The sequence below is a fragment of the Myotis lucifugus genome, unplaced genomic scaffold (assembly GCF_000147115.1).
Source record: "Myotis lucifugus unplaced genomic scaffold, Myoluc2.0 scaffold_2, whole genome shotgun sequence".
Taxonomy (NCBI): domain Eukaryota; kingdom Metazoa; phylum Chordata; class Mammalia; order Chiroptera; family Vespertilionidae; genus Myotis; species Myotis lucifugus.
The window spans coordinates 20,615,013-20,641,963 of NW_005871050.1; the positions used below are offsets into that span (position 1 = coordinate 20,615,013).

A 26,951-nucleotide genomic window follows, 5' to 3' on the forward strand; every position below is an offset into this window, starting at 1 on the left:
TTCCATACCGTCAAAACATGGTTTTTCAAACTATTCTAAGACCTCCATTTCTAATATTCCATCTGTAATTAACCAGATGGCACAGTGAAAGAGCACTGGCCAGTTTATTTTTTTGGTTGGGCTATAGTTTTATTTTTTAAGTCATAATTAAACAAATATGCACTGATGTAGTTTTATTGAATACTAAAAGTAAATCAAACTAAACCACCATGTTTTTTGTGGCATCACCCTGATGTGGTTTTTATATACTAGAGAATATCAAGTAACTTGAAACAACTCAACTTCCTGAGATGAGAAAATCTGCTATAGCTACAACCACCATAACCAACATTTTTTGGCTTAGTTTGGTGGGAATATACCCATACCATTCCTAGTCATTTAAGAAACCCCATTATTCTTTTATTTCAAAACTGCTGAATTCATTTTTTTTAAAGCTAGTGATTGCTTAGGAGAGAAAAAGTCAGATGTAAGTGTTTGCAGGATTCAAGGCCAATCTGAAAAGACTTACATTCCATAAATTGATCTTTATTACAAGTAATCATCCAAATGATCTAGCAAAATCAGAATGTAAAAGACATTCTAGTTGGTAAATATTAACTTCCTAAGTGTTCTGAAAGTTTTAAATTCTTCTTCTTTAGGAAGAACTTATGCAGCATTGCAGCATTTCAATTCAAACAGAAACATCATGAAGTAGGAACAAAGTGAGAGCTAAGGCTTCTGCCATCCCAGTGGGAAATACTGGAAACAAATGCTGAGAAAATTTAAATAATGAAATGAAAATATACTGCTCGGAGCTTAACACTAAGCAGGTGCAGAAAGTGAGTGAAAGGAGAACTTTAAACCCTAATACTCTATTTATTGCTAGTAAAGAGTTTCAAGGCACTATTAGTTGATTGAACAAAACACATGACTAGTGGTAATAATTACAGAGATTTTCCCCACACACTATGATTTTGCTGAATTTCTAAAGAGGAAAATCAAAGCTATTTTTGTTAATAGATGGGAAAAATCGTATAATGATTTCCATATTTTGTCACAAATGAACTGAGATCAAGTAGTCCTCACTACTCCCAAAATAATAATTGTCCTTGACAGGAAAATAAGTTATGGAGCTTGTTTTTGACATCAGGTTTCCCTGGCTAGAGTGGCTCAGTTGGTTGAGCATCGTCCCGGGCTCCAAGCAAACCAGGTCGGGGCACATGCCCAGGTGCTTGTGGGTGGCGACCAAAGGATGTTTCTCTCTCACACTGATGTTTCTCTCTCTCCCTCTCCCTTCCTCTAAAGGGGAGAAAATGGGGGACATCTCTAATACTCTCAACAATAAAATAAATTAAAAAAATAAAGTGCTTAAAAGAATAAAAACATATTTAAAAAAATCAAGTTTCCCTGAATGAAGAAAAAAAATAAAAGGATTTCCATAACAACTTTGACAATTGCCGAGGGCTCCGTAACTAACAACAACTAAAAACTAAAGATTTTAAAAGAAAATCAAAAGATTCAGCTGGGTCTTTAAACACTTTTCTCAAAGACTACACATAAGCCTTTATTATGCTGAAAAAATATATAAATTTTATGTGCTATAATGTAGTGGCCAAAACCTTTAGTAATAAATTCCACCACGATGAAAATCTTCATAATAAAGGGCCCCTTTGGGTTTATAGTTGATAATGACAAAGTCCTACTACATGAAAAGACTATATACAATTCCTTGGGATTCAATCAATTAAATATTTATTGAGAACCTAACATGTGTGTAACACTGAACTAGATACTGAGTGGGGGAATACAAAATAATAAAATGCAAAACAGGAAGAAATTTTGGACTCCAGAATTCCTAAGTACAGCATATTTATACTAATAAAAGGGTATATATTAATTATACGGGACATCTTCCAGATGTCCATCTGGACAAAGCCATGGTTGGCGGGGCCGAGGCAGAGGCAGTTAGGGGCGATCAGGCTGGCAGGGGAGAGCAGTTAGGGTGATCAGGCCGGCAGGCAGGTGAGGGGTTAGGAGCCAGCGGTCCCAGATTGTGAGAGGGATGTCCGACTGCCAGTTTAGGCCCAATCCCTGAACCGGCAGTCAGACACCCCTGAGGGGTCCCAGAATGGAGAGGGTGCAGGTCGGGCTGAGGGACCTCCCCCCCAGCCCCCCGCACGAATTTCGTGCACCGGGCCTCTAGTAAGAGTAATAAGAGTCTGCATACATTAGGAATATGTATATGCCTGGTAGGGACTCCAATAAGCCATATGGTCCAATCTCTTGCCTTTGGGAAGCTGTTTGCCAACCCTAAATCCTCCAAAATATAACATTAAGACAGCAGTTCCAACAATGAGCCTTTCTTGTAGTCCAAGCTCTAATTGATCCCTCACTTAGTACAATTAACCCTGTTTCCTCCGTGGAGGTAATTGGTCAACCCTCTTTATATCATTAAGCTTTTAAGGAACAATTAAGCTCTTTTACTGATAAAAAGTATTCCAGTTCCATCAGGGAAACATATTTAATTTATCTTTAAGTTTTAAAAAATATTGTTCACAGAAATATTTCTGTACATGAGAAAAAGGCCTATATTCAACAGTAAACATTTATTTCAGGCAGCAAGGCCTTGAAGAATAAAAAATAGCAGTAATAAGTCATGGTCCCTACCCCAAAATTCTATTCATAAGGAAACAAATTAGGCTGTCCCCAACACTGAAAGATGAATTTGAATAAAACAAAGTTAAAATGAAATATAATCCTAAAACAATTATAAGGTGATTTCTATAGAATAATGAAATTTTAAAAATCTTGCAGCCAAGAATTTACCTGCTGGGTTTTCATAACCAGTCTAATATCAGATTGGGTAGTAGATCAGATTGGGTAGTAGTCTTACAGTAAATGGTATCTATGGCTGATTTTGTTTTCATACACACACACACACACACACACACACACACACACACAAATCATGTTAGATTCTGGACAATTTAATCTTTTCTAGTTAGAATTCTGATGGGATTATGAATAGTCACTCTGGCTGGTGCTCATTATTCTTCCCAAGGCATGCCATCCTATATAATAAAAGGCTAATATGCAAATTGTCCCCTCAGGAGTTCGACCGACTGGGAGTTTGACCACTTGCTATGCCGTGCACATACCACAAGGGGGCAGCGTGTAACGAAGGAAGGCCCCAGCCGGCAGCTGGAAGGCCGCCAGGCCTAGGGACCCTACCTGTGCATGAATTTCGTGCACTGGGCCTCTAGTTACTAATAAATGCCTTCATAGAAAATATTGATCAAAAATGTACTTTTCATTAATGGGATTTCCTGCATAGATCAAGACTATATTCTGTTTTAAACAACAAATCACTATAATCTAACTTTATAGACTTTAATCAAGGAGATACCAAGTAGTAATAGTTTACTTCTCTAAGTACACGTTAACTCATCAATAATCAGCTCTTACCATTTTTTCATTATCTCTACTGACTTGACCTGAGCACTGAGATTTGCATGTAAATACTATAAACTGCTTCCATAGCTGCAAAATTCTAAGACTTGCTATATGATGTTAAAGTATGATAAACCAGATGGCATGTTATGTCTTTCCATCCTATATTGATGCTATAATTTAATGTGAAGGTAGAACAGTCTGCATTATGCAAAGGCACTGAAGATACATGAAAAAAGCAAGAAAGCCAAGCTAATTAGGGAAAGGGAAAGCAGCATCTGATGATCCTTTAACATTTTCAGGGGTCACACATCCCTTTGAGAATATTGTAAAAGCTTCAAATCCTCTCCTCAGAAAAATGATTCACCAAATATGATAACACCACAAAATTTGTTTAAAATTTCAGGAGCCACGACAGCCCTAATTAAGGACTGGGATCCTGAACCAAAAACCTTTGGCCATGTTAGATAGATAGTAGATATAATTATAAATAATAAAGTTTAAGTGTGGCTTTTAAAACTTTATCCCATCGATTTTAGCTATCTTGCCCTAAGGTTTAAAATTAACCACTCATATAATTTTTTAGAGACATAACTTTAATTAGGGCCAAGGTTTAAAATTAACCACTCATATAATTAAAAAATACTTACCAACTTTTGCAAAGGCCTCTTTGAGTTCGTCAAGCTCATCTTTGGAAATCTGAGTGGTAGCCATCTCATCTATTTAAAGAAGTCCTAAAGAGAAACCCAAAAGGTTTCAGACTTTAAAAACTTTGTGATAAATATATTATAAGTACTCTTGTGAAATTCTCATCTTTGCAATAATTTAAACAGAAACCAATACCATCTGAATAGATTCCCATATTAGTAGCTGTAGCCAAGCTAAAGAAAACAAATAAGTGAGAAGTTGATCATTTACCAAAAGTTACTAAAAAAATATTTCCAAGTCTCATTTTCAAGGAAAAAAAATCTTGCATTGCATTCAGAGTATAAGGAAGAGCCTAGGTGCCTGGCAATGGCAGGAAAGAGATACATAATAAAAATTCTTAGTTATATGTGCCAAAACTAAAAGTCAAAATTACATGACCAAAGATTCATGGAAAATATAACTTTTCCAATGATCCATTTATTTTTTAATTTATCTTACTGTTTCTTTCCATTTTCCAGCTTTATTAAGATATAATTGGCATATAATATTGTGTAAATTTAAGGTGTAGAACTTGGTAATTTGATATATGCATACATTGTGCAATGATTAGCACAGTAGGGTTAATTAACATGTCCTTCACCTCATAGTTACCATTTTTCCATCAAGCTGCTTTAACACTGATGTTTAAATAGCACAAATTACATTTGGCCTTGATATAGAAATACACAGGTGCTAATAAACATATCTTTATGCACATATCATTTGAGTTTACCCCCTTTCCGATTTGGCTAATAATTTTACATATTTCACCAATACAGCAGGGGTTGGCAAACTCTGGCCTTTGGGCCAAATCTGGGCTGAGTATAGATAAACAAACATTTGCAGTCAATTTTGATGATAAGGCCCATTAACTTTGAACCCCAGTTAAGTGAAATGTTATCTCCCACAAATTCCATTCTTTTCATCAGTAGACCTGAATTACTTTAAAAAATGTACTCGATTATTATATGTTAGATTTCACCAGTAAAATTTTGTGTAAACAATGTTATATCCTTGATATCAATAATATTCTTGATTTTGCCTCTTGGCTCACAATATTTATGATCTGAACCTTTGCAGAAAAATTACAATACATAAAGGAGGTGTGTACCACAAGGTTAATCCCCAAATACAAACCTATTAACAATTTTTAGAGACAAGACAATGAAAACAATTGTGTGTTGCTTTTTTGCCTCTGATTTTTCCCCTTTAATCTTTTTAAGGACTTTACTTTTTAGAACAGCTTTAGGTTCATAGCAAAATTGAACAGAAGTAGAGTTCGGTTCTTATGTAGCCGTTTGCCCTCATACACAAGTCTCTTCCATTATCGACATCCTGCACCAGACTGGTACGTTTGTTACAACCTACATTAACACATCATAGTCACCCAAAGTCCATAGTTTACATTAGGTTTACTCTTGATGTTGTACAGTCTATGGGTTTTGACAAACAATACCTAATAACATATATCCACCAGTAAAGTAGCAAAAGTTTCACTGCCCTAAATGTGTTGCCTTTTCAAAAAAGTTATTCAATGTGTTAAATTTCACAAACTCTATAGTACAAAATACAAATTTGAGAACTTACATTTATCCATGTTAGACATTTTTATTGGAAGTTTAAAAACTACTCACAATCCATCTTTTTTACATTAAAGCCTGATACTCAGTAGAGAGAGGCTCTCAAGAGAGAGCTGGGCCGCATCTGTCTTTTTCGCAGCCACAGTTGTCATTTCTGGAATTCATCACGGTCTCAGACACATGGTAAGGCACCAATAAAACAGTACTGTAATAAATTCATCCATTCAGCAACTATGTACCAAGCGCTACATTAGATAACTTCATATTCATGTTCATTCCCTGAACCCTCACAACAGCCTGATGAGGTGAATATACTTACTCCCTTTTTTCTTATTATATAACTTAGGCTCGGAGGGACCACAGAACTGGAATTCAAAGACAGGTTTCTTAAATTCTTGGGGAATTTTAGAATGACCATATTATACTATTAGCTCAGTTTCCACCATAATGCAATACACACTTATAATGACCGATTAAAAGAATTAATTAAAAACAGACTTTTAAAGAACCTAAAATAGAACTTGCCTGTTCACAAACTTTCCTTACCTGTGATGTTAAGATGTCACAATTTCTCAGTAGATAAGTTGGGTAAAAACACTTTTCTGAGTGGTCTCAGGATCTATAAGGTAAAGAAAGATCTTCATTTAGCTCTGAAGTCAGGTATTTTACAGATTAAGCATAAAAAGCAATTTTTTCTTAAGTTAAGCTGCAACCCAATGATAGTGCTTTTAAAAAGTATTCTATACTTTATTAATATGAGGTTCAACACTTGTGATTACAAAAATACTATGGAGGATTTATTCCAATTTTCTTTATACATATTTAAGTAAGCATGCTTTCAATACAGAATTATTACCCATCTCCATGGATTATAGCATACAGAACAAGGGCACAGAAAGTCTGAAAGTGAGACTGCCTCTGAAAATCCAAAACATGTGGCCTCTCCTTTATCTCTAAAAGTCCTTTCCAGTTTGGGTAGTTTGAGAGTCAGGAATAATCTAAAGTATGTGAGTCTTTTTTTTAAAAAAAAAAGACTTCTGATTTTATTTTCATACTACCACATCACTTCCACGCAGAAGAAAATTGACAAAGAAGGTTCTGGACATAACCCCGCCTGCCCCACCCTTCATTCCTGCTGACCAGTGGCTTCTGACTAAATCCTTCCACGTCTCCCCTTCGCAGTCAGCAGGGCTGAACAGGCCAGAAGTCTCTTTCCCTCTTCATGCCCCTCCAGCACACATAGACCTCTATCCTCACACAATTTTTGCCAATATTTTAGGCATCTGTTAGCTGCCTAGTTCCTACCCTCAAGGTATTTACAATCTAGGGAAGTCAAACATATAAACAACTACAATTCAACACAAAATGAATTAGTGGCGGCAATAAAAGATACAGAAAGTGCCCTGGCAGGGTAGCTCCGTTGGTTTGACAGGCAAGGTTGCGGTTTGACCCGTGGCCTGTCATGGCGCATACACTAATCAACCAATGAGTGAGTGTCTGGATGGGTGGAACGACAAATTGATGTCAATGTCTATCTTTCTGTCTGTCTGTCTGTCTCTCCCTCCTTCTCCCTCCCCTTTCCCCCCCTCTCTCAAAATCAAATAAATTTTAAAAAAGACCTATTCTGTCAAAAAACAAAAAGATACAGAAGGAAAGAGGCTCTGGAAATTGTAAAGGTTATTTCCTTCTCACATAGGCCAGGAAAACAGTACTTTTGTTCCCCTTTACACAGGTAGGAAATACTGAGATCTCATGGAAATGATTTGAAGGCACCCATATGCTTAAACATGTATTAATACAACACAGCATTAAAAACCCCAAACTATACGTGCAAGTTTTCTAATTTCTCAGTCCTGTGTAATTGCCTCAATGAAAGCTTAAAGTGACTTCTTTACACCTGTCACTCAGACTTTTCATCCACAGGAGACATTAAGAGGCATACTGGAGTAAGAATAAAAAGGAGAACTGGAACTGTATATGCCCAGAACATTTCCAGGCAAGTTTGGTCCAGAATAACATAATAGTTTAAGTTAGGAGACTTTCATTTAAATATATCCAAATGTATTTATTTATAATTATTTGAAAGTAAATAACTAAATGCTACTCTGAAATATGTGAGCTAAAACTAGAAAATACAAATGAAAGAAAATGGGGAATAAATGAATGGCTAAGTAATTGTGAGCAGTTACATAAACACAGTAGAGGTAAAAAGTAGGTTTAGCATTGTGAGTATGTGAAACCGAGTTTATTCTTGTATTACTATTGTGTTATTTTCCATACGAACAACGGTAAATGTATTTTTGCCACACCCTGTTTAAGGCATAAGTTCTACTAAGAACCTTTTAAATGGGATTTATGAAAAGTTATCTCATTTGCCCTATAATTATTGACTACAGAGAATAATAGATCTCCTTCATATATAAAAATTATAAGCCTTTAGTCAAAGTAATTTAAGGATGGGTCTAAAGAAAACCTGTCAGCTACTTTTTACCCAGGAATCATTTGGTTCCTTCATTAGGCGTTTCTAAATATAACTTCAAGAGAGGCCAGGAGATAGTAAAAAGGAAACAAATTTTACTCTAAATATTTCAGGACCACTTTTAAAAATAGCTAACAGCTTGTCAATATTGTCCATTCCTCACAATTTGCACATTTTTCATAAGTAATGAAAAATAAAAGGTGAAGAGGTAAAAAGTATATATTACTTGCTAAATAAAAAAGTTCAACCTCAAATTCACAGTATGTGACTTACAGGCAAAAAGAAAGTGACTTTTCCCACAAAAGCGAACTCTATTTACATGGAGAGAGAGACACACATAGAGACAGAGCTACTGTTTTTTTTTAATAAATAGAAATATATTTTCCTTCCATTTAAACTTACCAAATGAAATACTAATCAACAGTAAAATCTCCCAGGCTCTCCGAATTTTTCTCAATTCTCTCATCTGCAAAGTACTTTGATGGGTCTCTAGCTCCTAAGCCTGCCTCCTCTATAAAGGGAAAAAGCAAACCCTCTCTCTCCCTAAACATCTGAGGCACAGGAAAAGAGATTTTCAAATAAGGCAATAAAACAAAAGCAAACAAAACCTTGTTTTTGTTTTTTTTCATAAAAGGATATGGTGTACAACAGGGTTTGAATTTAGGGCGTTACCCATAGAGGAATCTTATGCCTATGAAGTCATCCCTAATTACGGAGTTTGACTAACAATACGGCAATTATGAAACCACTCCACTGGCTCATTTAACTACACTTAACCCTGAACACAAATCTTTGTTGAGAAAGGTGTACCTGCAAATAAATACCTGAAACTATTACTCAAATTCTGAAAGGTATTTGCTGGGGATGAGGAGGGGGTGCCTGTTTTCCCCTAAGGTGTTTCACTTTAGGAATGCAGCTGACTGAGTAATCTATTTACTAGTCTGTGTCATTCAGTACCACGTGGGCCAGGAGGCTGGGCACACACGTTGAAAAACTCATCCCTGGATAATTAAGAGTTGATCATGAACTTTATTTTTTTTCTTGAAATTGAAAGGCACCTAAAAGAAAATAGCAGGGGATAGATTCACCATAGACTATCCCAGCCACTGGTATGCCAGGTAAATAGAATTGGGAAAGCAAGGCTGATTCCTTAAATCACAGATCTGGCAACACATACTAGTACTTACACTAGTATCATGAAGAGAGCGACAGAGTGAATAAAACATGGAAGAATACAATATTTTACTATAAATGAAAAGAAAAACCACCAGTCACTGCTATGTGAACATTCTACAAAAAAGGTGTGTATGTATCCCCTTTCTCCATCCAAAAAAGGCAGAGCTTTAGAACACCCACACTTCACATACCTACCTATACCAACAGAAACTGCCACCCTGCCTCCTCCCTAGTTAGGCAAGTCAACAGCACTAGTCTCCATGTCAGACGGGCGTATAACACTCTGAGGTACAGCTCACCTACTCTTACTATGATTACTCAAGCTCCAGTTCCGTGTTTCCAAATGACTTTAGATTTCAACTTGAATGTCTACCATATTCACCCACTTATTTATTTACTAGAGGACCGGTGTCTGAGATTTGTGAAGGGGGGGGGGGTCCTCTCAGCCTGGCCTGTGCCCTCTCGCAGTCCAGGACCCCTTAGCAGATGTCTGCCTGCCGACTTAGGCCCGCTCCCTCCCCTCCCCTGGGAATTGGGCCTAAGCCGGCAGGCAGACATCCCTCTTGCAGTCTGGGGCTCTCACAGTCCAGGATCCCTAGCTCTTACTGCCTGCCTACATCAGAGCGGAGAGAGGCTCCTGCCACCCCTGCTTCACTTGTCAGCTGTGAGCCTGGCTTCTGGCTGAGTGGCGCTCCCCCTGTGGGAGTGCACTGACCACCAAGGGGCAGCTCCTGCATTGAGCGTCTGCCCCCTGGTAGTCAGTGTGCATCATAGCGACCGGTCACTCCGCTGTTTGGTCAATTTGCATATTACGCTTTTATTATATAGGATAGTCAAGCCGTAATTGAAGGCTTGGTAGGTGCCAGGCAGTGTTGGGTGCTGCAGATATAGAGAACGAGGATCCAAAGCCCTTCTTTTGGGGAGCTGTCTAGTGGGGAAAACAGATGGAAAAACAAAGACATAATATTAGTGCTATCATGCTATTACAGTCATATTTACTGAGTGGTGGGCGTCAGGAAAGGTTTTCCAGAGCTAGTAACTTTTGAATTTTATCTTAGGACATAAGTAGGAATACCTGAGACAGATATCACTGGTAAAGACATTCTAGGCACAGAGACAAAGAGGAGATGCCATTCTGGAGCTGGAGAAAGACAGTGTGATTGGAGCACTGTGTCTAGGGTATGTGACAGACACAACTGGAGCAGAAAGTCAGGTCCAACTTAGAAGGGCTACAGTAAAAAACTGGACTTGACCCTCTGGCCAGAGGAGAAGGAAGCTCAGTGAGGAGGATTCCAGTCAGGAAAGTCTGAATGTCTACAATTGAACTTATTGCTACATTATTTCCCCACTTTCAACAATCTCTCCTGCTAAATCAGGTCTCCTTTTCAACTTACCCACTTTCCTCTGTCTCCAGGTCTACAAATTTGGGACTAAAATTTGGCCACAAGAAACAAGAGGAAGGGGTGAAATAAATCACTAAGCATTCTGGATTCTTCCATCATACAATTTTATTATCTCATGTCTGGCCTACTCCAAAAGCCTTTTTAGCTAATGTATATAGTTTTGTCTCCCTCCAATGCAATCTTTACACTGCTAACTTTCTGAAGAGCAGATCTATGATATGTTCCATACCAAAAAGCCCCAACTTTAAAGCACAACATTCAAGGCCCTAAACTTTTCTATATTGATACCTGCCAATCTTCCCAATGTTATTTCCCATTACATGCACTGCACTCTTGAATCACACTCTATAAAGATACCCCATTCCCCAAGCAGACCATGTATTTCCTCACCTTCAGGCCTTCTCTGTGGAATGCTCTTCACCAATCTCCTATCCTTCAAGAGCATCTTTAAGGAAGTCTCTTCAGACTGCCCCATCTGAGACAAAAATTCTCTCTTCCCAGTACTGTCACAGAATTGTGTGTTTTCTTCTATTATAGCCAGTGTTGGATTCTTTCAGAGAGCTCTAATTTTAAATATCATTTTACTCTCAGACCATATGTACCAATTTTTGAATGGGAAAATATAGTCACCACAATGATAGCATTTAATACTATTACGCAAAGTTCTTTGATAGACGATACACTATCCCATTCATCCTCATATTCCCAGCCCCTATCACAGTGTCTCCAGAGTAGGTAATAATAATAATTAAGACACTATAATAACATATCATTGTAAGTTTATATTATAGCAGCTAACATTTATGAAGGGCTTATTATTTACATGGACTGTACTAAATGCTTTATATACATTATCCAAGTTACTTCTCAGAAAACCTCTATGAACCAGGTGGTATTGTTATTCCCGTTTTACAGCAGAGCAAACTGGCTGAGAGAATTTGAATGACTTGCATAAAGAAAGTCACATAGAGAGGCGGAGCCAGGTCTCAAACCCAGGTCTGCCTGACACCAAAGTCAGTATTCTCAACCATTAACGCTATATAGCCTCCTCAACAAAGACGTACTGAATGAACATATTTCACCAACAAGACTATAAACTTTATTAGAGATACAGGTGTACTCATCTCTGCATTCACCAGAGCACTTGGTGTAATGTATGGATTCAATGCATTCTCAATAAATATCATTTGAATTAAAAATAACCCACAACTAGTGCCTACAACCATTTTGATCATGTCAGTGACCCATTTTAGGAAGCTTTAATTGCTTCTGTCTAAACAGATCATCTAATCTCTGCCTGATGATATTCCAAGGTCCTCTAGAATGGTCCTACTAATCACATCTAACCCATTTTACCTTTCAACAACACTCAGTACCTTTTATTTCATCCTGCCCCTCCTTTCCCTCTCTCCTAGTAAGAACCCCCTCTCTGCGTATCTGCCTCTCACATTTATAATGCTCCCCCCTTTCTTTTTCTTCTCTCCCGATGCAAATTCTACTCAAACTTCAAGGTTCAGCAGAAGCCTCATCCTCTCCCAAATCATGTTTCCCAATGATTCCAGCTCTGCTCTTTTTCTTCAACTCCCACAGCATTTAAAATCGCGCCACAAAATTTAGCAATTTAATTATAGACTTCTGCCTATAGTTATGTAAGTGGATGTGAGGACAGTGGGGCTGGGACATCCACCATCCTATCTGATTCTGTTCACCTGCCTCCTCCACACAGATCCTCAGCCTTGGTCGAAGAAAATAATCTTCCTTAGGAAAAGAGAGATTATTCTATTATGAACAGCTCCCAAATATTTGTCTAACCACTTGATCTGCAAGTCTTATTTCAAGGTTGTTTCTCAACAACAGAGTCTAAACTTCATCTTCCTCTCTTGTACACCCACAATAATCCATTGCTGGATGCTGGGTACAGAGGCATGGCTCGAAAAGTATTCCAACTGCCTGCCAAGCTTCGAGGGCCGAATAATTCCCAGCATGCCCAATATCCAATGATTATTAAAATTGTATTCGGGACGAAACAAGAGCCTAGGGTAGTTAAGGGATTTTGCCCAGGATGGAGCTGTGCAGCAAATGTAAAATTAAAAGAGTATGTGTGAAGAAGGTAATTAACTACTCTTACCATAAAAACATAAACAAAAACGCCACATACCCACTGCTTTGTGGAAAGAAGGCCCATGCCTATTATAGCCGATGGAAGATAATTTAAAAGCTCCTAACAAACATGACCATGATATTCAGAAGTATGAATGGTTGCCAGGAAATGTAGATAGTGACCCCTCCCTAGCTAATACTAAATTGTTTTCATTAAAGGATAAGGGATCCACTTAATACTTGAACTGAAATCACCAAAACTATAATTGTGCAAAGCATACGGGATATAGGCAATGGCTTTAGTAAAGAGTATATACAGGGTGGGGCAAAAGTAGGTTAACAGTTGTGAGTACACAAAACAATTTATTTTTGTGTTTGTATTTATTAATTGTTGCAGTATTTTTCATATGAACAACTGTAAACCTACTTTTGCCCCACCCTGCGTACAGTCTAAAAGTCCTTTCTTCAAAACAGTGGTGTTAAATGGGTACTGACAATAAAACAGGCCATACTAAAAATAAAAAATAAGGGCACAGATGCTTAATTTCTCTTGTGGCACATTTATTCCTACATATGACGTGCTCGTGCTCCACTATCCTTAATATTGCTTCATTTCAGCCTCTTAAATGTTAAGTGCTGTGAATAGCCACTCCCACTGTATCAGTGCTAATAACTTAGTGTACTGTAAACATAACCAAACACTCAAGTATCTATGTGATTTACCTTTTATTTTAGGATTTCTTTTTCATGTATAAGCCATCGCTATGGTACCCAAACCTTTTTAGTGATTAGTTTGTAACCAACTGATTTTTCCCAAGGAGCATGTGGTTTGAAGTTTTGTTTGTTTCCGTCTAGAAAACTTTAGTAGACTTTTGGAAAAGGAGTAACTGCAACAGCTTAAGAGGTTATATGTCTCTTTCTCAATTTAATGATTTGTTACTCTTCAAGTCAAAACAAATGAGTCAGACTCTAAATGTCCTCACACGTGTGTGACGGGTTCCTAGTTCTGAAAGTTTAGGAAAGGTTCAAGCAGAAGGAAGAAGTGGTAAAGGATTTTACTGTTCATTATTCTAGCACCTCAGCATTATTAAAAATTGCTTATTGTTATCAACGTGATAAGCAAACTTCTGTGAAAGCAATATTCAACATGTACAGCTCACTTTCCTCAGCAAGGTTGCTTTTCAAGCTTAGATCTGGTAGTTCTACTTGACATTTCAGCTGAAAATTGGTAAAACTATATACAGGGGACACTGCTACATAAAACTAGCAGTATTTTCCCACGAGGCATTGTTATATATGCTGTTAGGCAGTATTCGTGACTAAAGATTAAAGCAACTGGCTGATGGAACATAAGTCTGGATATATTTAGCAACTATATTTCTACAACTCATTTAGATGAAAATAACACACACACACAAACCTAACATTTTAGGTTAATATAGAATACCATTTGAGAGACATTTGTGAAGTGACCTAAAATACTTTAGCACTATTTCCGTGATAAAATATGTTTCAAATTCCAAATCAATTGAGAAACAAACTTGGGAAGGCTCCATCAGTGACTAAAGGCTGACTCTACCCTTTATCCAACCACAAGTAGCAGCCTACCTATAACTGCAATTTTTGCCCTAGGTTGATCCAAGAACTTGTAGGAGAATTAAACATTAGCTTATTATTTAATGTGAAGGAGAGATTGTTATCTCCTGCATGTATGCCGCTCCGACAACCCCTGAGGATGCATGAGAAGTATGAAGGGTTATTAAGAAGGGCAAGGGAGCCCTTCGGCGTGGCTCAGTGGTTGAGCGTCTTCCTATGAACCAGGAGGTCACAGTTCGATTCCCGGCCAGGGCACTTGCCCGGGTTGTGGGCTCGATCCCCAGTGTGGGGCGTGCAGGAGGCAACCGATTGATGATTCTCTCTCATCATTGGTGTTTCTATTTCTCTCTCCCTCTCCCTCTCTCTGAAATCAAAATACATTAAAAAAAAAAAAAGAAGAAGAAGGGCAGGGGAGCAGAGATGGCTGTTATTTGCAAAGTCATGCGTGGGGGAGTGTATAGAGAATATCTACAACTAAGCAACCTAAAAAAAAGGTGTGAGCTCCTTGAAAGCAGTGTTGATACCTTGACGTTGCATCTTGGCTCACAATAAGCACCTACGAAATGTTTGTTGAATAAACTCTGATAGAGGCAATAGGAAAAGTGAGCGTAACTTAAACATTACGCAGGCGAAATAGCTGTCCATATGGTTTTAAAAATGCATACTCTATTAGAGAAAGCTGTGAACAAAATAGTCAAGGCATAATAATGTTCCCACATTTTTCCCATGCAATTGGCCTGTTAGTATGTTTTAACTATCTACTCCTGATTAATACTTCAAGCTACTGCAAAACTCTTCAAGATGTCTGCAACCTGTCCTTAAAATTTAGCTGCAAGTCAAACAGAAAGAATTTTCTTCAGAAACAGTTTTTACTTGCAACAATTCTGGTAATCCAGAAGCGCATTTCACCGTTACAATACACATCATGTACAAATTATGTTTTGACAAGCCTGGAATTTATAGACAAAAGTAACATTTAGAAATACATGTAAATTGTCCCAAACTAATGCTATACTTAAATTTTTTATTATGAAAATTTTCAATATATATCAAGGTAAGAGAAAATAATTAAACAAACACCCATAAACCCATCATCCAAAGTCTACATTTATCAGGAATTTCCCACAACTGCTTTTCTATACTCCCTTCCTGTCCCTTGTCTTCTTTTACCCCCTTCCCTTCCTCCCTTTTCCCTATCCTGAATTATTTTAAAGCAAACTCCAGACATCCCAGTATTTCATTTCTAGAAATGCTTCTATTTTATTCTAAAATCTATCATAAGCTAGATTCTAACTGATTTTTTTTTCAAGCACCGATACCTATGAGTCACTTAAATCCCAAAGGGCACCCAAGCCTGTGTCATTTCCTGGAGGAATATCCAATACCCATTTTAAGTAAAGTTTCCTTTCAGTTTTTGTACTTTATATATATAAAAAAAGATATGATCTTAAAGCAATGGCTATCTAAAAATAAGTTAGTAACTTTTCCAATAAAAGAAACATTCAACTCAATTTAGTCAGATTGAAGACATTCTTTAAATTCTTGCCAGACAAGATTTTGTAGATATTTAATGTACATCTTAATGACATCCTAAAAGCCCCTTTGCTTGTGATGAAAAATACTATATCAAACCCAAAGATAACAAATACTACTACTCCTTCCCCCATCTTTACAAATCTAAGGTGTATTAATTGCTTGGCTTGAAATAGTGCACTCTCCTTTTAACAAGGTCTAATCCTTTCCATAGTTCCTAAATAAATCTTGACACTTGCCAAAAATATCCAAACGTATCTGCAGCTGATGAAATTAATTAATCTTCACACCTGAGGGGTATTTCCATTCTCCTTTCCTTAGAAAATTAACAACGAAGCGAAGGGCAATACACACACACACACACACACACACACACACACACACACCCACAAGGCAGGATCAGACTAGTTAACATGCTCAAACCAAATATTATGATGTAGAACTCAGAAATCGCTAGAGATACAATTTCAGCTTAAACTTTGAGCTAAGTTGAGAGCTTATCTATTAGTCACTGAAAGTACCTTCTGCAGTGCTACGTACGCTGCTTATATGGTTCTCAAATATAGCACTTGTTAATTGAAAACTTGATTATTTTATGTCATATTCCACTTTTTACTTCATACAGGTATACTAATACAACCACTCTGAGACATTACCCTTAACTCAGACTCAGGATTTATATAACTAGCTATATTGAAATAAGGAGAAATAAAACTTATAGGATCACCATGTAATGAAAAACCCTGGTGATTCTGTGAACATCAAAATCACTTATCACTACTATGTTATAAAATAACACCACCAAAATGTCACCACCAATGGTTTTCATTTTTTGGTAAAGTATAAATAAATATTAGGACAACTGTTTGTCAGAAGTCATTTTGTAAGAGTTGATAGAATACCAGTCTAATCAGGACATGTTATCATGACAGCTACCTCATTTTCTATTGCATAGAACACAGAAAAACCATTTAACAGGGACCAATGACATTTAAAATCCCCCCCCCCAATACAGAGTAATAGTTTCTGTCACTTAAACCTTTTGGTCATTTAACTTGATAGATATGGCTATATGATTAGAATATCAAAACCAAGTTTTAAAAAGTACTAAGTTGCTAAAATGGTCCCCCAAATAAAGCAAAGACAACATATAGAGAACAGGTTAGATTCTAAACTTCAAAAATTTCTCTTACATTTCATTCAACTTGAATAAATAAGATTCAGAAAATATCTCCAAATGTTTAACTACCAAAAACACATAAGAAGAATTTTTCAAACTTTGTGAAGTAAATTTCTGCTTAAATATTCAGTAATCTAAAAGTTAGAGCCCAACGAAGTAATATTAAAATAGTTACCCTTCTGGGAGGACGAGAGCAAACCTGTTTCTTTCTCGCAGCACTAATAGAAGGAACCTCCCACGCTCAGAACGCCAATCTGGAAACCCAACATTCTTTTTACAATTGCAAGTCATAACACTTCCTGCTTGGAAAAGAGAACACCCTGACAAAAGAATGATATAATACTTACGAATCCCCTTCCTGTCGGCCTCACAGTATTTTTTGCCAAGTATTAATGAAGTCTAACTTCACAGCATTTAGAGAAACGCTAATTTTTTCATTCCAGCACCACTGAAATCATGCAAGGACACCAGGGAATTTAAAGTTGGTTCAGGTCAAATAGCTACAACCCACATACCTATTTAGAGTCTGAACGTTAGCCAAGTGACCTGCTTATTTTAGAAGACGTGGAAGGAACCAGCTTCTCCCCAGTGCCCAAGTCACTACACCTTAGTAAAGTACATTACTTAGAAAGGCAAACTAACTCTCTCAGACCACTTATGTTCTCTATTATTCATTTTGATCCAGACTTATTCCTATCTTCATGCAACATTTACCTTCCATGAGCTAGGTGTGGTAGCATTTATTGTATCTACTACACCTGTTTTCTGTTGAAATGTAAGCTGTTAAGTTTAGGAACCCTATTTTCTTTCTTTTTTCAAATGTATTTTTATTGATTTCAGAGAGGAAGGGAGAGGGAGAGAGAGAGAGAAACATCGATGATGAGAGAGAATCATTGATCGGCTGTCTCCTGCACACTGCCCACTGGGGATTGAGTCTGTAAGCCGGGCATGCGCCCTGATGGGGAATCAACTGTGACCTCCTGCTTCGGAGGTCCACGCTCAGCCACTGAGCCACACTGGCCGGGCAGGAACTCTATTTTCTACCAGCATCGCATATAGGAACTAAGCTCTAGAGCCAGATTGGGTTCAAGTCCTGGCTCCACAATTTTCTAGCCGGGCATGAAAAAATTAGCCAAGTTGCTTAAGCTCTTGGGCCTGTTTTCTCATCCAAGAATAACAGTAACTACTTCACATAACAGCAACTACTTTGTACATTGTTAGGATGCTTAAGTGATTTAACATTTAGATCATAGCCTGCCACATGGTAAGCATTTGATATATGATCACTGCTATTCTTTTTTTAAATATATTTTATTGATTTTTTTACAGAGAGGAAGGGAGAGGGATAGAGAGTTAGAAACATCGATGAGAGAGAAACATCAATCAGCTGCCTCCAGCACAACCCCTACTGGGGATGTGCCCGCAACCAAGGTACGTACATGCCCTTGACTGGAAAGAACCTGAGACCCTTGAGTCCGCAGGCTGACGCTCTATCTACTGAGCCAAACCAGTCAGGGCTGATCACTGCTATTCTTATTGAAATTTGCTTTAACGTATCTAATCAGTTAATTGCGAAATTAAGCAACTGATTTGTGGGGAGTGCCCTTATTGGAGAGAACAGAAAATCAACAGGAGTGATGTACGAGGCTCAGGAGACCATGTCTAATACTGAACATCATTAGAAAGGAAATGTAGCGCAATGGGAGAGTCAGGGTCCTTGGACTCTGACAAATTTGAAGTCTGTGTGATCCCAAACAAATTATTTAGCGTCTCTGAGTCCCATGTTCATATCCATAAACATGGAGCTAATTCACAGGGTTGCTCTGATGATTAGATGAGACGATACAAATATATAAGAGCATCTGGCTCCAGCAAGGTGCTCAGTAAGTGGCAGCCATGATTATAATCTACTTGGATAGAACACTCGTAATATCATCTGCTCTGTCTTCCTAATAGGAATGAAAGGGAGATAATAGCTACTCCAGTCCTTTATAAATAATATAAAATAAACACAGGGAAGCATTTTATGATAATATATTGAATTTCCAGAATAAGGAGGCAACTCACGCTTGTAAAAAGGCCCGAGACAGTCCAGGCCAGGAGGCAGTGTGTTCTCCGGCCCTCATCACTAACTGCCATTAGCAGACGCTGGGGCTACATTTTATCTCCTTAATAGGAGCACTTTAATTTATTTCATCAATCACAAAAACCCCATAAAATATTAAAAGGCAACACAATGCAGAACGGAAGGAATATAGCGGCGGAAGCCAGACGACGTGTTTTTTCCATGTTGTTGTTGCTGACTCACTCACTGTGTGAAGCCCCCTCTTTCCCAAGTCTCAGTTTCACCATTTGTAAAACAAGCCCAGCACTGACTGTGGCCTGTCAGGGGATATAGGAGCCAGTAAGTGACTCTCAAGCACTTTGAGCTACCTGGAAGGATGTATATGTATGCACCATCATATATTTTCCAGAGAAAACTGGGGCACAGGCAATTGCCTCAGGTAAGAAGACGGTATCAGCGTTAGACCAGAGATGTGGGGTTTTCTCCAGCCTTACTTTTTCTTCAGCCACACTTGTCACTTCAAACCACTTAGATGGGTCTGTCCCAAGTGCTATTAACTTCTTCAATGATAAGGCTACCTAGAAATGGCTTCCTTGACTTTCCCTTTTCGGGTCATCTGGAATGTATAGGCTTTCTAGCTTTCTGAACTCGAAGGCTAATCTTTGATCACAGTGAAATCTGTCAACACCAAGTCACTGATTTTAAAATCTGTTTACCGTAACATAAGAGATTTCATTTTAAACTACAAAATATTGATTTGGGAATAGAAGATGGTGGTAAGGGTTGTGTGATACATTTCAATTTTTATACGCAGGCCACAAAATGAAAACAACTTTTACACTGCACTTCAAATTCATCATGATGAATGCTGAGGAATGCCAATGGAAGCAAACCCATGTTTTATCTGTACACCTCTCTCTCTCTCTCTCTCTCTCTCTCTCTCTCTCTCCTCACACACACACATGCACCTGTGAACACACACTCCCCTCAGGGTGGGGAGGAAGGAGAGAGGCACACCCTGTGCTGCATGAGTTTCATAGACACATAAGTGTAATATACAGTTAGAACACAAGATCTAGATATAGTATTCTTAATGACTCTTCCAACTTTCATTCAAACGTCATGCTCCCCACCACACCCAGTACCGGGTATAGTCTTTCCATGTGTGACATGTATAGTGGAGGCCTCGCCCACGTGCTTAATGACACACCTCAACAACACTGATCTATTGTCCTTTAATGAAACAGGATTTCACCCATCTTCATGATTTATAAAGCAAACAAATAGGTAATACCCACAGTGAGTAAAGCACTGAGGCAAAGTGTTCTAACATACAACAGGTACTGAATTAACATGCAGGAAATGACTATTGTAATTTTGGACTATCCTGGAAAGTTTAGGAAATTTATAGCAGGAATGGTATTGGAAACACAGACTCTGTTGCATGGATGCGGCAGTTTTAACAATCAAGTAGATCTGGTTTATGTAATTTGTTTCCATTTTTGAGGGGGAGAGAAGCCAAAAACTATACTAATTTCAATATTCCAAGGGATGGCTCCCCAGTAAGTCTCTATTAGCTCTGTATTTGTGTAATAAGTAATCAAATCTGTCAAAATTTTAGAATAGAATGCCTTATTATATATTAAATTATACCTTGTCCTAATCATTAAAACAAAAGACTGAAATAGATGGTAGGCTGAAGTAAGAGTTCTTCAAAAAGTATCAACTGAACTATATATGCGGCAAGAAACTTAGCTTAAAAGACATCTGTAGTGACTATAGCTGACAATACTAAATTGTGTATTTGAAAGTTGCTCAGAGAGTACATCTTAAAATTTCTCATCACAAGGAAAAAAATTGTAACTGCATGAGGTGGTGGATGTTAACTACATTTATTTGTGGCAATCACTTTACAATATATAAAAACTAGTGGCCTGGTGCACAAAATTCGTGCAGGGGGGGGGTGTGTCCCTCAGCCCGGCCTGCACCCTCTCCAATCTGGGACCCCTCAAAGGATGCCCTACTGCTGGTTTACAGGGATCGGGCCTAAACTGGCAGTCGGACATCCCTCTCACAATCTGGGACTGCTAGCTCCTAACCACTCACCTGCCTGCCTGCCTGATTGCCCCTAACCACTCTGCCTGCCAGCCTGCTCGCCCCCACTGCCCCCTGCTGCTGGCCTGCTCACCCTCACTGCCCCCCGCTGCTGGCCTGCTCACCCCCAAATGCTCCCTTGCCAGCCTGATCACTCCCAACTGCCCCCCGTGCCAGTGTGCTCACCCCCAATGGCCCCATCCCCCATCAGCCTGATCACCGACAACTGTTGTCCCATCCTGGCCTAATCACCCACAACTGCCCTCCCCTCTTGGCCTCTAACTGCTTCTACCTCGGCCCTGCCACCATGGCTTTATCCAGAAGAACGTCTGGAAGGTCTCCCAGTCTAATTAGCATATTACCCTTTTATTAGTATAGATAGAGGCCTGGTGCATGGGTGGGGGCCGGCTGGTTTGCCCTGAAGGGTGTCCCGGATCAGGGTGGGGATCGCACTGGGGTATCTGGCCAGCCTGGGTGAGGGGCTGGCTGATGGCTGTTTGCAGGCTGGTCAAGCCCCCCAGTGGGAACCCTCACCCCATGGGGGTGTGGCCAGCCTGGGTGAGAGGCTGAGGTCTGTTTTCAGGCTGGCCACGCCCCCTGGCAACCCAAGCTCCCAGCCTCTCCTTTTTTCAGTGCCTCCTTGAGCAGAGGCCAGGGAGTGCTGGAAGCAGGTATCGGGGATTTATTTATCTTCTATAATTGAAACTTTGTAGCCTTGAGCGGAGCTCAGGGCCAGCCAGGGCAGGCGGGAAGCTTGACTTCCTCCATCGCTGGGGGCAACCCAAGCCTCCTGCTGGCTCCAGCTCTGTGGCCGCCACCATCTTAGTTGGGTTAATTTGCATATTCACTCCTGATTGGCTGGTGGGTGTAGCAGAGTGGCAGAGTGATGATTAATTTGCATGTTTCTCTTTTATTAGTGTAGATATCAAATAATGTTGTATACCTTAAACTAATACAAGGTTATATGTCAATTATATCTCAATGAAACTGGGGAAAAGACATCTGTGTTCTGTTCATAGCTAATAAAATAATACAAAGGAATAACTTACATGCTCTATATCATTTTTTAAAAAGGATAGGAAAGGAAAGAAAATAGGAAAGGACAAAAAGCAAAAATAAAACACCCTACTAACTTAGTACTTCCTAAACTTTTTGGCCTCAGGACCTGAAGACTCCAAAGAGTTTTTTGATATGTGCGTTAGATCTATCAATGTAACATCATATTAGAAATTACAACTAGGAAATTGTAAAGCTATTTTAAAACAAAAATAAACCTATTACACGTTAATATAAATAACATTTTAAAATAAAACATATAACTATATTTATAAAAATTTAATGACAAGAGTATAATGTAGTATATTGTTTATTTTTGCTGTTGCTTTATTGTTTAACTTAATACAATAACAGCTGGGTTTTAATATCTATTTCTGCATTCAATCTGCTACAATATGTTGCTTGGTTCAAGTACATGAAGAAAATATGGTCTCCCACTAGTATGTTGTGGAAAAAGGAACTTTAAAAGCCTTTTCAGATAATTGTGGGTTTCTTTTTAATACTATGTCAAAACCCGAGAAGTGGAAGTTTATTTAATGTTAGTTACAATGTGGAACTGGGTACCAAGTAATGAAATTTTCATTCTCTGTTACATAAAAATCCATTGGTCTACCTTGCACTCTAAAGGGACCTTTTCCTCCTGTTTGATTTTGTAACATCATGCACTGGGCATTTGGAACAATACTGTTTGACTAATGCAGATCTTCCAAATGTCATCACACTTCTTTTTACAGCATCGAATAAATCCCTTTCATTAAAAACAACATGGATCTCATTGGAAAAATGTAAGTATTGACACCTGGTGGCTGACGCAAGTTGCAAAAATTTGAAATTCTCCTTGAAAGCTCTAACTTTATCACTGGCAACAAATACTGTTATTTTTCTGGCAGTGACAGGCACTTGTTTCATTTTTTATAAAATATCTGTCATATATTCAGGTCTGAATAATTAGTTAATGTGTCATTTAATCTTTTACGTAAAAAAGCCTTTATATTTTTAAAAATGCAGCTGGTTGCATAAGTGCTTTTCCTCAAGACAGACATTGTACATCCACGTGCAGCAGAAATGCTTTTAATGTACTTCCCATTTCATCACACAGAATCCTCAAAAGATGTATATCCTGCTTCATCAAGAACATTCGTAAATGAAACCCATTTTGTAAGGTCTTTTTCTAAAAGGGAGGGTAAGGTGTTGAATACAATGACTACTAATACAGTGTGGTGCCACTCCCTTGCATGGTAAGGCGCCAGCAGTTTTAATCACCAGTGCAAATGTCAACACAGTGAAAAATCAAGTAACATTTGAGTGTTGTTATGCAAGTAATTTTGACTGCCAACGGCCCATATGCCACACTCTTTTTGAGAACTGGTGCTTAGTACAGTGATATATATGATGGAGTCATTGGCTTTTAGAGAGACAAAAAACATAAGGCTGTAGGGTTTAACAAATTTCAAAACTGAGAATACAATTACTAGAATAGGTTTTCAAGGGGCTGAGTGTGTCTGTGTCCATATATATAATCGATTCCTTAAAATGGGTATAATGCCTCCACTATGAACATCCTACGGGCTACTTATATTATCGCAAAGCACAGCTTGAGCCAACTGAATTGAAAATCATTGCAATGCAATCTTAAGAAAAAAGAAAGGGGAATGGTACGAAAAGAAAATACAAAAAGGAAACTTAAAAAATAAGAATTGAGACTGGTTTTCCTCTATAAAAGGAAACGAATAAGAGATGTGAGCAAATATGGGCATGACCACATCATTTTTCCACCACAGCCCATCGTCTCATTTCACTTCAGGACAGGAACCATCATGTCATCTCCTTTGAGTCACACAGGCAAAAATAACTGAGCAGAACATTCATCTTCCACAGTGAACATTAAATACATTAAGTATTCTATAATTCTTCAAATGACAGAAGACATTCACAAATGCCATACTTTAACATTATTTCCAGAGCTAGTACACCCTTTCACCATCATCCCCGCCCCAAATTAAGCCCGGCTAAAGACTAAACTCACAAGTTAAACTTGTAACATTCCTCAGTTACTTAAGGACTCTAATGATAACACCGACCACTGATAAAAAATTAAAGTGAGAATCAAAATCAAACTGTAATCAAAACCTAAAATTTAAAAAAATCAAATGTTTACTTTAATTATTGGCTTCTAGCTTATTGCCATATATTCCAAACAAATTGTCAAATTTTCTCTATTCAAACTTCAGGTAAAATGTGCAACAGTTCTTAAAACTTACTTAACTCCATCACTCGTGAAAAGCTGAGTGATAGCATTAAATGATTTTAAATTGCTCTGTCTTATTATTTATATTTATTAAGCTCTACAAAGGCAGTGATTTGTCTGCTTTGTTCACCAATCTATCTGAAGCATCTAGAACAGTGCCTGGCACAGAGTAGACAGTAAGTATCTGTTAAATGAATACATGGTAATGACATTGCATCCTAAAGGAATTAAACTCACTGTTATTTGCTATAGTTGTTTATTACATAATTGAGAGCAAACTTTTAGCACTTTTAATGCAAATAAAATAAATAGAAAAGGCATCTACTCTAGTCCCACTGAATAACTTTACAAAATAGGATGATTTCTGAGAGTTAATCTGGCCAATGATATGTTACATCTTTCTAGTGGCACCAAATCCATAATATTTGGCAGTGAAAATGATTTTTAAAACTTCTTCACTTTTAGAAAATAAAAGCACAGAGAAAAGAAGTGGGGTGGAAAATATAAAGAACCTTGAAATTTATTGAGTTTTCCTCAAACTTGCCACACACAAAAAGAAAGAAAAGTCTCAGTTGTCGAGATATCACTGCTTTACCTTTCTAAACTTTAAAACGACTGCTTTTTGACCTCATAAGGAATAACCAAACCTTCAAAAGAAAGAGCCGCTTTAGCATTTCCTGCCTGCCTGCCCTAGTCCAAAATTAACCTTGTCAGTTCCTAAGACATATAAAACCACTTAAATGACTAATTCAGATGAAGTAGTAACATGAAGCCATAGTTTATAAGACCCTGGTTTCTACTTGTTACCAGATGTTGCCATCACTTCAAAGTGTTAAATGCATTCATGAAGAGGTTCAGATATGTTTGCATGTGAAATATTTTTTTACTTCCGCTATTACTGTGGTGACATGTTCCCAGAAAAAAAATTGTTGCCTCATTGTCTAATAAAACATCCTTAAGATTGCCAATATTCACTTCAAGAACCACCAAGCACTCTGTGAGTCTAATTCTTCCATGTAACTCTTGCAAACACATATATACACTTTCAAAACACAACACAAATTAATTCCATTTCATTTCATTGGGAGTTTGTCACGAACAGTCCACTTGAAGTTCTAAGCTGAAAAATTCAAATTTGTGTGTTTGAATACATTTTGAATTTTTTTTTAGACAAGTAAACAGTAACCACCTTTTACATGGTTTAGGGTTCCTTTGCCAGTATAATTCAACAATTGCGATGTTTTCTACTTCTACCCATTCTTCTCTGGTCTTTGGTTATGTTGCCATTAAGGTTTTATTAGTTTAATTTAAATGTTTTTAATCTCCGGAGATAGTTTAATTCAACAACAATGGTTGCTATTTTCTACACATAATGGTCATTGTTAAGTTTGGCCCAACACAGAATCCTGAACACAATGTAGATTTATCCTTAAGACTTGCAGCAAAAATAACATAGGGTCATAAAGTGTAAAATCCCCTTTCTATTCAAACAACAATGCCCACGTGGTGAGATGTGATGCCTATGTGATCAGATGAAGTGAGGTGAATGACATAGGCATTGTGACACAGTGTTTGGCTACTTACTATAAAGGTTACTTGAACACAAGCACTGTGATCCTGTGACAGTTGATCTGATAACTGAGATGGCTACTAAGTGACTGGCAGGTGGGGAGCATATATGGCATGGATATGCTGGACAAAGGGATGATTCACGTCCCCCAGTGGGATGGAGTGGGATAGTGTGAGATTTCATCACGCTACTCAGAATGGTGCACAATTTAAAACTTATGAATTGTTTATTTATGAAAATTTCCACTGAATATTTTCACATTGCAATTGAGCACGGGTAACTGAAACCATGGAAAGTGAAACCACAGACGGAGGGGGGTACAGTGCAGCTAATACGGGGTACTGTGCAGCTAATAAAGTCTCATTATAATTAATCCTGCCACAAGTCAAATGGCTTTTGTGGCCTTCACTTACTAAAAATCATACTATTTGCAAAAAGTCATCCATGCAAGAGTAACTTCTTACCTTTCCCAGTTTATCCCTCTCCCTGGTACTATGTTATCTCAGAAATTGGCTAAAGCCTCTAGCAGGGTTCTTTTGATGAGGTAGGCTGTCTTAGACTCACTGGCTCTAAGACTTCACTGCTTTAGAGAATGAGCTTTCGAAAGTTTCTCAGAGACCAAATAAAAATAAAAAATACAGATAACTTGTATGTGAAGCAAGAAATGGAGATATGTTTATGATACACGGGTGGGCAAAAGTAGGTTTACAGTTGTGAGGACAGGAGTCAGAGTTTACTCTTGTATTATTTTCCAT

The 26,951-nt window shown here is 38.0% G+C and overlaps 1 protein-coding gene across 7 annotated transcripts in view; it reads right to left on the bottom strand.

Annotated features, from left to right (window-relative positions):
• The window catches only part of PLS3 (plastin 3), an 88,550-nt gene that overhangs the window by 32,264 nt on the left and 29,335 nt on the right, over positions 1-26,951 (bottom strand). The window contains exons 1-4 of one of the 7 annotated variants that reach the window (XM_014459199.2): positions 17,339-17,434; positions 6,243-6,315; positions 5,751-5,901; positions 4,080-4,163 (exon numbers count right to left, since the gene is read on the bottom strand). In XM_014459199.2, the coding sequence (XP_014314685.1) occupies positions 4,080-4,143 (64 nt within the window). In that variant the 5' untranslated portion in view covers positions 4,144-4,163; positions 5,751-5,901; positions 6,243-6,315; positions 17,339-17,434. Of the gene's footprint in view, positions 1-4,079; positions 4,164-5,750; positions 5,902-6,242; positions 6,316-17,338; positions 17,436-26,951 lie in introns of those variants that run through there. The other 6 variants (XM_023758551.1, XM_014459186.2, XM_023758568.1 and 3 more) reach the window with 6 other exon arrangements.